General features: G+C 38.5%; 1 protein-coding gene across 1 annotated transcript in view; it reads left to right on the forward strand.

Annotated features, from left to right (window-relative positions):
* Positions 1-15,429, forward strand: part of TTN (titin) — a 274,020-nt gene that overhangs the window by 105,848 nt on the left and 152,743 nt on the right. The window contains exons 104-124 of the mRNA XM_077883161.1: positions 1,564-1,773; positions 1,985-2,062; positions 2,168-2,194; positions 2,602-2,661; positions 2,962-3,045; positions 4,698-4,766; positions 5,735-5,782; positions 6,655-7,059; positions 7,463-7,525; positions 7,940-8,017; positions 8,181-8,258; positions 8,864-8,950; positions 9,188-9,268; positions 10,279-10,362; positions 10,745-10,828; positions 12,791-12,874; positions 13,104-13,184; positions 13,328-13,408; positions 13,597-13,674; positions 13,971-14,072; positions 14,491-14,598. Of these exons, the coding sequence (XP_077739287.1) occupies positions 1,564-1,773; positions 1,985-2,062; positions 2,168-2,194; positions 2,602-2,661; positions 2,962-3,045; positions 4,698-4,766; positions 5,735-5,782; positions 6,655-7,059; positions 7,463-7,525; positions 7,940-8,017; positions 8,181-8,258; positions 8,864-8,950; positions 9,188-9,268; positions 10,279-10,362; positions 10,745-10,828; positions 12,791-12,874; positions 13,104-13,184; positions 13,328-13,408; positions 13,597-13,674; positions 13,971-14,072; positions 14,491-14,598 (2,070 nt within the window). The remainder of the gene's footprint in view (positions 1-1,563; positions 1,774-1,984; positions 2,063-2,167; positions 2,195-2,601; positions 2,662-2,961; positions 3,046-4,697; positions 4,767-5,734; positions 5,783-6,654; positions 7,060-7,462; positions 7,526-7,939; positions 8,018-8,180; positions 8,259-8,863; positions 8,951-9,187; positions 9,269-10,278; positions 10,363-10,744; positions 10,829-12,790; positions 12,875-13,103; positions 13,185-13,327; positions 13,409-13,596; positions 13,675-13,970; positions 14,073-14,490; positions 14,599-15,429) is intronic.

The raw sequence follows: 15,429 nt of genomic DNA on the forward strand, positions 1-15,429 counted from the left end.
CGTTGACTGATGTGCTCCAGGTCCTTACTCTGGACCCGCGTGCACCGCGGCCACTCACGGCCCAAGAGGTGCTCGGGATCAAAGTCAAGCAGCCACGCGAGGGCCGGTTCTTTTGCGTGGTTCTCTCTGACCAAAGGCAGCTTGCGGCCTAAACTAAGACAGGACTTTCTAACAGTTACTTAAACTCCATAATTGTGCTAACTTCGATCATCCTTTACAATTTTACGAAATTCTGTAGGTCTCGCATCTATGATTCTCCTTCTAAGACAGAGATCTTGGAAATGACCAGATTTCATAGCCATAGCTACAAGAGCTTGGCTATATGTAATAGACCTAAAAAATCGATTTCGTTTATAGAAATCAGTTGGAATCTGCTTATCTGAAACTTAATAGGTAAAGGTAACTACATGCGTCGTGTGTGATTAGCAGCTATTTTCCAAAAATAATTATTTCACGTGAGGATTCTAGTCCAATCTTTTAACTCTCTGAAATAAAGGGAACTCTCAGGATTTAGGAGCAAATAATATTTATTTCCTAATCCCTTGATCATCTATCTGCAGTGTCTGAAGACACCCTTGGGCTGTGCTGAGCAACATTTTAGCTCTAATGGTAGCATCTACATCCAGTTGGTGCTCATTTGTAGTTGTTGAAATGCAACTATATGACTTATTTACACAGACATTTTAACTTCTCTGACTTGCTGTAAGTGGATGACAATGTCTGATTGTATTTTGAAGTTCAAACATTTTTAGTAGGTTTCAATTTAAAGGATCCAGCCGAAACCACTTTTTAAAAAACAATTTTTAAATAATTGCATTCTCATATGAACCTTCAAAAAAAAGGCTCACCAGAGTACTCATGATGTCTAAGATGTTCTCGATACTGTCATACACTGAATTCCAGATAAAATTTTGCAGAAGGACCCTCTACTGCAGCCCAGTCTCCTACGAAATACGACCCTACCATTCACCCCCAGTGGTTCGATTGCTTCGTGCATGTCCACAGGTGCTTACAAAGCAGGTTTCAGAACTCCTAAAAATGAATCATCTGAAACTTGGAAGTTCAGACTTCCTATTGAGTTCAAAATTATTTCACAAGGAAAGTTATAACATAGTAGATGATAAACAATTCTGGGTCCTGAATAGCAAAAATTATTTTACAGAGGAAAGAATTTCAAAGGAGAACAAATTACAGAGTAAAATTAAGTTTATGTTCCCTTTAGTTTGAATCCCCAATTTCACTAACATTTTTAAAGCTTAATTTGACTTTTGGGTCATAAGCCCCTTTGACTGTTGCCTTTATGCAAATATTTTAAGGACCCCCAGGGATTTCTTTTCACTCTCCTACATTGGTCCTGAAGCAATACACTTAAGTATTGGAATAATTTCTTGTTACTAAAGCAAAAAAAAAGAAGAGCACTTTCTTTTTGTTTTGTATTTTCAGCCTTTGGTGTTTTTCCAGTTGGATACCTAGGTGGAGTCTTTAAATATCTGAGGAGAGAGCACAGTGAAAAAAATCCCTCCCTAAGCAATCTAACTCTGAGACTTCTTTGTCCTTAAACAGCTGAACCAATTCAGTTTACGAAGCGCATACAGAACATCGTGGTGAGTGAGCATCAGTCTGCCACCTTCGAATGCGAAGTGTCTTTTGATGATGCCATAGTGACATGGTACAAAGGCCCAACAGAACTGACTGAAAGCCAGAAGTACAACTTTAGGAATGATGGTCGCTGCCATTACATGACCATCCACAATGTGACCCCAGATGACGAAGGTAAGGTAGTTGACAGCACCCCTGCGGATATATAACTTAAATCTTGTCTGTTTTACATATTTCTATCCTAGTTTACACTCACACTGTGTGATTCTATAGAGAATGCTTTTTTAAGAAAGAGAATTATAAATAAATACACACTGCACTTAAATAAAGAAGTGTTATTTACAAACATGTCCGAAAACAAAAATGTGATGATTCTTCTCCTTAGGTGTCTACTCAGTAATTGCTCGACTGGAACCAAGAGGTGAAGCAAGAAGCACAGCAGAGCTGTACTTAACAACTAAAGGTACCAACTAAAACACCACATTAAAGCCACAGTGCAATCTTTGAAACAAAGAATCGTGCCTGGATGATTCTAAAAACAAAAATGTCATTTTTTTTTCTTTTGCAGAAATCAAGCTTGAGATGACGCCTCCCGGTAAGTTAAAAAAAAAAAAAAATCAACCCTTACTCACAATATGTCCAATGGGATTTTATAAATGATAGAAGCCAAACTGAAATGTCTAAAAGTACTATTTAGTTTTTTCAGTAAAATAGTCTTCAGGAAATAATATAAATGTTAGGCTTTGTGAGCTTGGGGAATTCGAGATAATAAGGTCTCATTCAGCTGATAGTCAGGATCATGCCAAAATTGTGTGGCCACGGAACAAACCCAATTTTCACAGGGAATGAACATGCCTATGTGGTTGCATACAAAAGATTCCTAGTATCTCTGTGTCTGTATTTGATTCTGAGGTTGGAAATGCCTGACAACACATCTTAGTGGTCTAATAAATATCTATGGTTTCAGCCCCTCTATGCTTACCATTAATGGTTCCTTTTCAGATATTCCTGATTCCAGAGTCCCGATCCCAACCATGCCTATCCGAGCAGTACCTCCGGAAGGTGAGACCCAGCACCATGACCCCCTGGGCTTGCAGCAACAATATTGTGCCACGAGGAAATTAGCTCTCCAAACCGTAGGAGAGCCAGGACACATCCCCACATGTCATATTCCTCACTGTGTGATTAACAAATCAAAGCAAAGAGTAGTAACAACTATAAATATACGCAATTTTTATTTTCCCTGATTGATGAATTGGTATCATAACACCTTTGTTTACTGAAAGAAATGCATAGGGCTTTTCATTATCTTTCACACAAAGTAAGAACCCAAACGGTGATGAGGGCATCTCTTTTCTTCAGAAATCCCTGCGATGGTTGTTCCTCCTATTCCTCTGTTGCTGCCATCACCTGAAGAAAAGAAACCACCAGCAAAACGCATTGAAGGTATTTTATGTTACCTACCTAAATGTCAAAATACATAATTGACAGTCGCAGCCCTGGAAAATATGGCCTAATGCAACGTGTTGGCCCTCTAGTGTCCAACAGGTGGAATTGCCTTTCAAAATGTAAATTATTTGCTCTAAATGTGTAAGGCTTGTGATTAAAACTCTGAAAATCATCAAACCAAAGGTACTGCTTAATATTAAAATATTTTATCTTAATGTAATCAGTGAAACGTTAATGTAAAATTGATTTCATGTTCCATATTTTATATATGTTAGCTATATTTATATAACCATATATATAAAACAAAATAATAGAATTAACTTCTAGTGAAGCTTCTGGAAATAAACCATAGTCGTTTATAGCCACGTTGCAAATTGTGGCATTTTTTTCCTCAGTTATAATGTTGTATTACACTTTTTTTTTTAAGTTTGCTGTTGTGTTACAAAAATGTGATTTACGATATCTTTGATATGTTTGATATTTTTTTTTCTTTAGCTAAGGGATGAGCTCACCAATAAGGAGCTCTTGAGTGTGTCAAGGAATTTCCTTTTTTGAATATTCCAATAGACAAATCATACTATTTGTCCCCCCCTCGACTCACTCAGGGCTACCTGGACTTTCTAGAGTTCTGAGTAGTTAAGAATTACTGTCAGAATTCTCCTTGCATCAGGAAACAATTCTGCATGTCAAAGTCAGATTTTTTTTCCATAGTCAGATTTTTTTTCCATAGCGGTTTCCAGGGTTTGGCACCCTAGTACCCCAATATCTGCTACCTTTGGTGTCAAGAACTTGAGCCAGTTTTCAGCCAGCCTCAGGGAAAATTCAGTGAAAAACGCTTTCTTTCTGGTTGCTGACCTTATACCTTGATCATGGCCCCTACCTATAACTTGAATTATGGCTCTTAACATTCATGAGTAAATAACACTGTTTTTAATTTTTTGAATATGATTTAATTTCCCAAGTTTCCCAGTGCAGAGTTGAATTTAGCCTTATTGACAGTAGCACTCAGTGAAAACAAACAAAAAAAGACCTCCAGTTTTGTGACTAGTGCATCTCAATAGCAAACTAGAGCATTTTATAATTTATGTGAATAGTTAAATATATTTCATCTACTTTTGATAGCAGAAAGGGAACAAGATTCAAAAATCATAAATTTCCTTTTATATTTGTTGTCAGGACTAATCATTCATCTTAATGAATGATTTAGTCTTGGAGTGCTACTGTCAACGTGGAGAAATTTGACTACCTAAAGGGAAGCTTCCACGGTATCATAGACAGGACATTTAATTTTGCTAGTTCACTTGTTATTCTTCACCCTGACGAATTTAAAGTGTTCTTATTAAGTGAAACAGGGTGAAAGTGCATACCTTTTCTGTTTATGGCATCACTCGGGTTCATGTTCTCCAAGTTTTGAAAACTGTAGGCTGGCATAAAACCAGTGAAGATGTAGACTCACCCCACACATTCTACCTCCATCCAAAAAACAGCTTCTGCATTCTAGCACAAGACCTTTCTGAAACCAGGTATCTTGAAATAATGTTGCAAGAGCCTCATTACCATCAAACCATATGCAAAAAATAGCGCATTTGAATAAACCTCTTCATTTCCTGAAACCGTTTTTGTTTATATCTGACATCTTATTTTTTTAGTGACCAAAAAAGCTGTGAAAAAAGATGCCAAAAAAGTTGTTGCGAAGCCCAAAGAAGAGCCACCTCAAGGTACGAATGAATTACTGAAAATTGAGTCTTACTGCTCTTCTAGTTAACAGTTTTAAGCCCCAAGTAGTAGAGGGTGGAGGAAGGAAAAAGTTTGCATTCCCAAAATGAAGCCTCTCCCTTTGCTCATTCTCACCCTCTCCTTGAACTCGGCCTTCACTTTCTCTTCATCAGCTCTCCCCTTTTTTTTTCCTCCCCATCCCTCTGTGCCTGTCATCTATCTGCCCATGGCAGGCAGTGTCAACCCCAGAGAGTTCTGGTTATCTCTGGACGGCACCGCAGCCGCACTGGATCCTGTCCTGCCCAGAGGAGGCCAAGGATTGATGCTAATTTCCAGTGGCTGCTCCAGCCCAACCCAGAACCTCCCTGGCTCACTGAGCTGTCAGTCCCTGCAGAAAAACAAAACATGTTTTGAAAGAGGATCAGTTCAATTACTGGAAAAATGGGGGAAAAAATTCCATTTTTCCCCCTAAATCCTGGGAGAGTTTTAAGAGGAAAGACTAGATAACTAAATTAAAGCAAATGGTGTTACCTGTTTAAGATCAGAGTAAGGAAGTGCTCCTGGAAGGAGGAGGATCCAGGAGCACAAGTCACCGTTTCCCAGAGTGGTCACTTGTGAGACATTATGGTAGAAGAGGGAGCTCATGAAGCATGGATATCTCCTCAACTTCACAGTTACCACTGAAGAAATTAAACATGCCCTAATTGGTTAGCTCTAGGCTTATTGAATAGTCTCTTCATATTTTGTGTTAATTGGAATTGTTTTAAATCAATCAGAGCAGCTTTTCCCCATTTTTGTTAATAAATCGCAGAGCAATTCTGGTGAGCTAAATTTAGAATTTATAAAGGCGTTTGGCATGTTAGCAATAGCCACAGATTATACAAATAACTAGCAAAGGTGCACAGGATGAGTAAACATTAAACAATGCATAATCTAAAAATAAACATGTGTTCTATTTTTAAAATCCCAGAGGTTGCCAAGAAGCCCCTGCGTCCAACTGCCTTGATTCCAGCTGAAGGTAAATGAAGAGATATTGTTGGATATTTTTATTTATTCCTGAGATTTGCATCTCTGCTTTGTAATCTTGTTTTTAAATAGAAAGCTTAAAAAAAAAAAAAAGAAAGCTTCTAATGCATTGTAAAGTTACGACATCTCCTATTACAATTTGCACTAAGAAATGTCCACTTCATATTGCTCCAAGCCCCGGAAGGGAAACGCAGGCTGATGCTTATGCGGCCTTAGTGGCTCTGGACACAGGGAAAGCAGTGGCGAGGGGTGGAAAGGGAGGAGTGATCCTTATTATTTCAGGTGTCTCTAATACAGGCACTAAGGATCATATAACCAATGTTAGCCTTAATTATTTTTTTAAAAAGTTGTTACAAAAGCAACTAATCGATTTCATTTTGTTACATAATTCTAAATATTATCTTTATTAAACTGGTGAGTCACATTCAACTATCAAAGAAATATCTTTAAAATTAGAAATGTTGCTGAAAGACTAGTTGGAAACTTAAATAGAGGTTAACATGGCACATGAATTCCACTAAATGATCAAATGCTCACATATCCCACGAGCACCAGGGGCTTTGTAAACTGGAATTCCCATTGGACAATGGAAGCTGTGTCCATTTGATATTTGCGGAATGCCGTTTTGTTCACAGTAGAAAAATCCTCAAGAGTCAGTGCATCTTGATGCTCTAGCCAACAAAAATGTCAACAGAACTGATACGCAGAACAAATCATCAACATAATACTGAGACCTAAGATACTGATACTGTTTGACAACATAGATATTGGTTTATGAAGTAATGCTATGGATGCCACTAGTGTGCTAATATTTTCCATCTGTCTGTTTATTTATTTATTTATTCATTCATTCATTTATTTCAGCTCCTGAAATTATCGATATATCCTCCAAGGCTGAAGAAGTAAAAATAACGACAATAACCAGAAAGAAAGAGGTTCAAAAAGAAAAAGAAGCTGTGTATGAGAAAAAGCGTGCTGTCTACGAGGAAAAGAAACTTTTCATCGAATCTTTGGAAGAACCTTATGATGAACTGGAAGTGGAACAGTACGCGGAGCCATTCGAAGAACCTTACTATGAAGAGCCGGATGAGGACTACGAGGAGACCAAGGTCGAAGCTAAAAGGGAAGTCCACGAGGAATGGGAGGAAGATTTCGAGGAAGGCCAGGAGTACTATGAAAGGGAAGAAGGTTATGATGAAGGGGAGGAAGAGTGGGAAGAAACTTACAAAGAGAGAGAAGTCATCCAAGTGCAAAAGGAGGTTTACGAAGGTGCGTATCACTGGGCCGCTTCTTTTCCCCTTTTCCTCGGTTCCTTATATTTTCATGCTATTAATCTGATCTGTGATAGATACAGAAAGCATCCAAAGGACCATTTAGATCTTTGAAGCTTAGACCTTTGTTAGAAAGGTCATCTCTAAGTTTCTGCAGTCACTTTCAGGCTTTGCCATTATAAATTGAGTCATTTAGTCCTAACACTAAATTCCAAGAGCTGCTTTCTCACGCAGAAATTCAAGGTTTACTTCCACCACCTTGCTGCATCTCTCCTGGGTCCCTTTTTTTTTTTTTTAGATACTTTGCACACATATACACTCTTACTTCCTTTGCAGTTAGTACAACCTACCAGAACTTACCTATTTCAGCATCCTTTCTTATTCCTCTGTTTTTGTTAAAGAATCACATGAGAGAAGAATTCCAGCCAAAGTGCCTGAAAAGAAAGCAGTGCCACCTCCAAAAGGTATGTAATTGGAATTACTGAAATAGATCAGAACTTCCACATCATTATCATGGCTTGTCTGGCAAAGATGTATATACCACCAGTCCAATCCAATAGGCACAACTTCTTCTCTAAGCTTTATTGTATCAATTTTATTTTCCTAAGAATATCTCATTTAATGCAAAAAATTTAAAAAGATGATAAAAAGATGGTAATGATAAATATCTTTTGAAATAACTAAAATATTTGAAGTACAGAAATTTGTAAAGTTCAAAGTACCAAACTTGTTTCTTTCTGAAAAGTTATATATATGTATATATGCACGTATACATATATATTTATATTTATACATATATAGAATCTTAGACATGTAGGGAGAAAGAGAATTTTAACAGAAATTCTAAAAGTACTGCAATCTCTTTAAAATGCTTGCAGTTGTAAAGAAGCCAGTAGTTGAAAAAATTGAAAAGACCTCTCGAAGAATGGAGGAAGAGAAAGTTCAAGTCACCAAAGGTATTCTGATTTAAAACATTTCTAGTACCATGTACACACGTCATCTATTTCCTGATATATATCCCCGCGTTATCATATAGCCGCATCTAAACTAAGTTATTTTTAGATTTTGTGCAAAGCGATATTCTTCACAATACAAATATATTTGTACATATTTTTTAAGTACCCGAAGTTTCAAAGAAGATGGTTCCACAAAAACCTTCTCGGACTCCAGTGCAGGAAGAAGTTATTGAAGTGAAAGGTATCCATCTTTGTCTTTCGAGCTACAAGTTTTAAACATTTTTACTCATGTCTCTGTATATGTGTACAAATATTACTAAACAATTCACAAATCTGAAGCTACCAAAATACAGACCTTCTTGTACAGTATATATCTTACGTTGAGTTGCACATCTGTATAATTGAAGGAAATGATAACATCCCCTTTGTTTCTAGTTCTGCTTTAAAATCACATAATTATTTTTTAATGTAGGGAAGGTTTGGTTTAATCACTAGTCCTCTAACTTAACTATGCGAGGCATTCCGTCGCATAGGGTGATATTCCCTATCCTCTCGTTTCTATGAGTAAACCCTAATGGATTCGGAAAAGCATCACATTACGTGTGAAGAAGTTGTGTCTATTTGATTCCCGTTTAATCATGTTTGGTAAAGGCTGCATGGGCCGTTTGTCCCTATATATCAAAACATGGTTTGTATTCTTGTCAATACTAAATGTATCCTCAAGCTACTCATACTAACCCGATCATTCTGTGTCTAGAGACTTACACGTGATGTGCAATCGATGTATTTGAGTAGGTACGTTGACCTAGAAAAAGAATTACTAAATGTGAAATACTCTCTTTAAAGTACCAGCCGTGCATACAAAGAAGATGGTTATTTCAGAAGAGAAGATGTTCTTTGCTTCTCACACAGAGGAGGAGGTGTCAGTCACAGGTATAAGGCACATTTGAATTTGGGGGCTCAGCCGGAAGGGCTTTAGATGAATTTGTATCCTCCTTCTTCATACCTAATTTGTGATTATGTAGGCATCTCTGTCTCCTTGTAGCTCTCTGTCGGCGTTTCATTGCACGCTTGTCTGTGTTGTAATTTGTAGTTCAGTATTCTTTGTGAATTATACTTACCACCCGTACTATGGCCTACCAGTAATTAAAATATACATTTTTTTCAAAGTCCCCGAGGTACAAAAGAAAACTGTTACCGAAGAGAAAATTCATGTTGCTGTCTCCAAAAAGACTGAGCCTCCACCTAAAGGTATTAATGGATCCTCCTAAGTTTAGAATCTTTTCAAAGTTCCACATTAAGCATCCAGATATGTTCATATTGCGTAATGCATCTCGCCACAAGGTCAGCAGGCCTACAGCCACTATGTACGATGGACATTACGGGGGTTGGGGGGATGGGAAGACCATGAGGAGCACACAGGGGAGAGGAATGAAAGGCAATGGAGGCTTGGCCCCTGCTTCAGGGACCTCACAATCTAGTGACCAGCTCTTTGGAAATAGGAATTTGATGTCCTAGAGCCGGCTCACGCCGACTCACCAGAGCTGATGGTTAAGTTTTCAGGAATTTGGCTACCCAGTGTTTAACACCCCCATGATTAAAAGTCAAGCTACGTAAACTCACAATTAAATTATAGAAAAATCTGTGATAAGAGTCGAACCTCATTACTTCTTTTGCTGCATTTTATTATCTCTGTTTCTGAGGTTGTTTATGTTGACCGTGCCTACGCGGTGGAAGTACTAGTACACAGTGGGCTACTGAGCATATTCCCAACCTTGTGACGACAAGGTCTCGTGTGTTCCCCAGGGTGGGAGTGTTTGCACCACCGCAGAAACTGGAAGCTAGCAGCTGCTGCAAATGCAAGCTCCCTCTCCCCAGCACACCCCACCCAAATCCTTAAACATGTGGGATACAAAAAATACTGAAGATAATCTAACGCAATTGCTATAATGCAGTTGCTTTATAAATGTGAAGTTTCTAAAGCTGGTGTCTGAGGTGCTGGCCTGTCCAAGGAAGGGCAGCTCCTACTTGCTCCAGGAAAGTGGAGGCTTCTGGAGATGAAGGCCCATAACAACCCCGACTTTCTCTGATTAGTCTTTCCTCCGATTCCCTTTCCTCCTGTTTCTAGCGTGGAAGTTTCTTGCCTTCATTTGGGATAAAAGACAGATGACTGCTCTTTATTGTAATTCTGTCCTGCAACAACATACGCCTTGTTGTAAAAATACATGATTTCTCAAAAATGGCACTTTTTTTTTTTAAAGTCCCTGAGCCACCTAAGAAACCGGTCCCTGAAGAAGTGGTTGCTGTTCCCATTCCTAAAAAGGTGGAGCCCCCACCAGCCAAAGGTAGAATAATATTTTTGAAAAAAAAAATTCCTAGTGTCTGTCTTTTTTGTATCTTTTTCTATGGGATCCTTGTGTTAATGAAATAGCATCTGTAAACGATTTGTAATGTGTTCTGTGTATGTTGACTTCATTAGTGGTGGTACTTAAACAAGTATCAGTAACTTTAGACCATGTTAACTGGGGTGTTTGCTTCATGGGACGTGTGTAACGTCTCTGTGGTATTGGTTTCTTTTGCATACGTTTCTACCACAAGTAGAGCGTGTTTAATTACTTCCTAAACTCTTACGCTCTTACTGAGGAGTTATGCTTTCGTGTGATCTTAAATAGTCTCAGAGGGAAAACTAGAATTCTCAACATTGTTTCAACAATGATATCTTTAAAGTTCCTGAAGTTCCCAAGAAACCTGTGCCAGAGGAGAAAAAGCCTGTTCCTGTCCCCAAAAAGGAACCTGCTGCTCCCCCAAAAGGTACACCAGAACTCTTTGCGCCCAACGCATCTTTTGCTTTACTTGGTCTTCATATGTGTGCTGTGCTGTCTTACTATTTTGTGTCTTCTAGATGCCCCTGGTGGTTTTCATTTGTTTGTCACCTTCCAGGGCCACGCTCTTGACACACATTTTTTGTGACACTGAACATTCCAAAGACGCCACCAAGAAAGGGTTATTAAAAGAAGTAACCGTGTCAAACTGCTATCTTAAATTTTTACTATCTTTCCCCTGTTAGAGAAAGAAGAGGTATTTGTGAAACTCATTTTATACAGGCACATTTCTAGAAAAGCTCTTTTACTCCTCATCTATCAGATTTTTCTTAATAAAAAATACTTCCATGAATTATGATGAGTTTAAAAAGAGTAACAACTGGAAAGTGACCGAACCGAATGTCAACTAGATAAAGATTCATACACTGCTACTGGTAACTGCCACTCTTCCCAAAACTCAATAGTGGAAGCCTAGAGTAGTTGGAAACATTGATTTTTTACATTTACTTTCACCACGTTTCTTGACATTAATTGAATGTCAATATTTGCCATAAGTGTTGCAATTATCTAATTAACTAGCCAGGGGACCTTTCATATAGGTATATTTGGATTCAAATGTGCTAATCCTTTATTTTGGTTCTTGAATTTGGTTTGTTCCTTTTTCGGGGTGGTGGTGTTTATATAAAAGATACTACTTTATGGATGCAACAAAGCTACAAACTGCATACATCTGGTCTGTTACGGAGAGATTCAGTAAGAATTCAAGATCATCCAATTTAGTAGGAACCAGACTTGCTGGTTCCCATTTTGCCTGACTTCCCATTTTCCATTTTCTTCCTGAATCAAATCTGTTTCTCTCTTTCTCAAATTCTTGACTCTTTCAAAATTCTGGGTCTTTAAAAAAATGATTTCTGATTATCGAATCATTAAAATATGGTTATGTGAAAATAAGATAGATGAAAGGTCACATTACTAATACCAAGCCACTTGATCACTCCTCAAGGAGACACAGGGCCATATCTCACTTACCATTAAAATCACATATACATAGTAACATATGTATATGCATAAACATCCCTGTAGAGATAATTTATACAGATATAAACAGATATATCTGTATAATTACATCAGAATATTACAAATGCAAGTATACAGGTGCAGGAGTTCACAAAAACTGCTATCTTACTTAAAATGGAAACAATTATTGCCAGTAATGCATACTATTAGAATACATCTGCCAGTTAAAAATTCCACATCATCAACACTTAGGATAGATAAACTAAGCCATTGTAAACCTTTTCGGGTCAGAGATCCTGCTGAAAACTATGGAGCCTCTTAGAGAAAAGCATATATGCATATGCTCACAAAATTCACGCACAGAACTCCCCAAAGTCATTGACACGTGGATATCAGACTGAGAAGGCTACTCTAGAAGGAGCGCTCCCGAGTTTTACACTTGTACCCCCAAAAACAAATAAAATCAGAAGAGAAATGGAAAAAAAGTAGTAACATATACATATAATGATTCTAAACATGTCTTAGTCTAAGATAGGCTTAGATAAATTAAATCCATTGCTAGCATGGATTCCATTTCTTGCTACAAAACCTAACAACACTTTGCTATATTCTATATCTACACTCTATATTGCTTGTGTAGTCACTGACCAAGTTTTTATCAAAAGCAAACCAATACAGAAAGATGGAATTTTATACATACGTTTTTGTGTATATAGCTCATTTTTATTTGCCTGAATGCCTCTATAACATTACTTGTGATATTTGTTACATTGTGACCTTTTTCACATTACAGTTTAATTTTCTGCATTATTTTGCCAATGCATAGAAACCCTATAACAACATTAATGAACTACTAAAGATTGGTGTGTGTGCCTACGTCCATTCATAAAAGTGGTGTACATCTGAACTAATGTTGCGTTGTAAAAACTTTAAGTCCCAGAAGTGCCAAAGAAACCTGTCCCTGAAGAAAAGATTCCTGTTCCTGTTGCAAAGAAAAAGGAAGCTCCACCAGCTAAAGGTACGGTGCTTTGCTTGGTAATGAAGCCCTATTTTTATGTCTGGAGTACAAAACACTTTTGTGTTTAATTATCTGTTGCATTAGTTTAATTCAGAACGAGTGTTTTATGGTGTGAGTAATAATTCAACAGAAGTGTCTGTCCACCTGCCTACTTTCTTACAAAATGGCTGTGAATTCGCTGCCTTGGAAAATACAGAAAGTCATTTCTAAAAATTAATGTCTTTTCAAGTTCCTGAAGTACAGAAGAGGGTTGTCACAGAAGAAAAAATAACCATTGTCACTGAAAGAGAGGAATCTCCACCACCAGCAGGTACTTAATTCCATCTTCATAAATAACCTGTCTTGCCTTCAACCTCCTTTAATTGCATGCCGTCTCTAAGGGGCATGCCAGTCCTGTGTGGCTCATTTATGTTGCCTTTCTGAGAATCTTAAAATCAAATGCTATTCTTTAAGTGCCAGAAATACCAAAGAAGAAAGTCCCAGAAGAAAAAAGACCCGTTCCTCATATAGAGGAAGAAGCTCCACCACCAAAAGGTATCGTCTTTCTGTCTTTCCAAGAACCTTCTTTGTATAATACCATGTAAGAAGGCAAATGATGGTTTTTGTTGGCTTTGTGATCTGAACACGCTGTTAGCTTGGTGACAGGAATATATCTGTGGTTGGGGCTGGGCTTCAGTGAGATGAGTCTGGAGTTCTAAAAGTGCCTGTTTCTAAAATGCCAGTTCTGCGTAAGAAACCCGTCCCTGAAGAGAAAGTTCCTGTACCAGTTCCTGTCGCTAAGAAAGCTCCTCCTCCCCGAGGTAGGATTTGTCTCAGGCCTTTGACGAAAGTCTTGTTGGCCTGGGAGTTCTTGCTTTCTTCTCTCAGGTGTCCCCATGTGTGACCTTCCGTCTGCTCTTCTGATAGATTCTGATAGAATTAGTGTGTGTGTGTGTGTGTGTGTGTGTGTGTGTCCCCTTGTGGTGTTTGTTGCCTCACTGGTTCTCCCATTGCGTTGTGGGAGTGGCGTACGTGGCCTACCTTCCCCACATGCTTAGGGAAAGAGGATTGTGACGATTCTTGATTTTTAAACTTCAACTTTAATGCTCTTTTAAAGCTGAAGTTTCTAAGAAAACTGTGGTAGAAGAAAAAAGATTCGCTGCCGAAGAAAAACTGTCTGTGGCGGTTCCTCAGAGAGTGGAACTCATGCGACACGAAGGTATAATAGTCAGAAGTGAGAGGAGAAATGGGCGTGCGTGTTTCCTCCAAGTCTTTCTTTCTGGTTGTGACTGTTCACCTCATAAGTTGTCCTTATCAGTGTCTACTTGCCGTGGCCTTCTGACACAGTCTTTCGTGTCTACGGTGGTCTTAGATCACTTCAAGACAGTGCCTGGGGTGCTGAAAACGTGCTAGTTGTCAACGTGGCCACACTTTGGGCATCACTTGCATACTCTTCTCCATCTTGGGCGGTACTGCCCCCTGGTCTTAAATCAGCTCTCTCTTCCACGTAAGGAGGAAGCACTACTCGGCAGTCACTTCTTAAGAACCATTTTCCATCTGTAGAGAACACATGGCTATTTACCAGCACTTCAGGGGGCTGGATTTAAATTAAATATTATTTTTTAAAATATCCACAGAGGAGGAGTGGAGTTATTCAGAAGAAGAGGAAAGAGTGTCCTTTTCAGTCTATAGAGAAGAGGAAAGAGAGGAGGAGGAAGAAGAAGTAGAGATTACTGAATATGAAGGTAAATGATGCCAAAGAGCTGGAGGTGACCTGGAGTCTTGGTGGGCTCTTTTTCTTTCACAGGTTGTCTATCAGATTAATGAAAGTGGACATAAATTCAGTGAATATCTGAAGGCCTCATTAGAGTTATCTTTTGGTCAAAACACAAGATTCAGGACCATTAGAGCACGAATTCAATGTACTGCTTGTCTATCCTCTCTTACTTGTCTGTATGGGGAGGGGAGGCCTCATATTTATAGGTAATTAATGGTACAGACATCTCCATCTGTACTTATCCTTTCAGTAGGCAGGGCTTGGTTTCGGCCTGGCGGGCCGGCATAAACTTCACCCCGCAGTCCAATGTCTAGAACACGGGTAACATAAAAGCAGTGTTGAGGGCACAACTCACTAATGTGTCCTGACTCACAGTTTTTAAATGAATAAGAAGTTCTGTTACCTAATTACATCCCAGAAGTCAAGGCCATGTTTGAGAGTGGAGCACTGACCACATGGGTCTTTCTTATATCTCACCTGTGGGGAAACAATCATGTAAGATCTTGGATTGAATTAGCTTGTCGTTTAGACGTTCCTATACCCATTAGGCTAGCTCTCTATGATTTCTTAAGGATTGAGCAATGAGCTTTATTTCAGTCCTTTGTGATGAATTAAGACACCGCCAGGTTTGCAGCTAAAGTCCAGCACTCTGGCTAAAGCTGTATATCTGAAAGAACTTTCCTAAGAACATTCCAATGTAGCTCCGCATCACAGAAAAATCAATAAAGTTGTGTACAAATTAACTCTCTTTCTAATAAAATGATGGATAGAATTCTATATGTGGATGCCCTTGAGCGCA

The sequence above is a fragment of the Canis aureus genome, chromosome 34 (assembly GCF_053574225.1).
Source record: "Canis aureus isolate CA01 chromosome 34, VMU_Caureus_v.1.0, whole genome shotgun sequence".
Classification (NCBI taxonomy): Eukaryota; Metazoa; Chordata; class Mammalia; order Carnivora; family Canidae; genus Canis; species Canis aureus.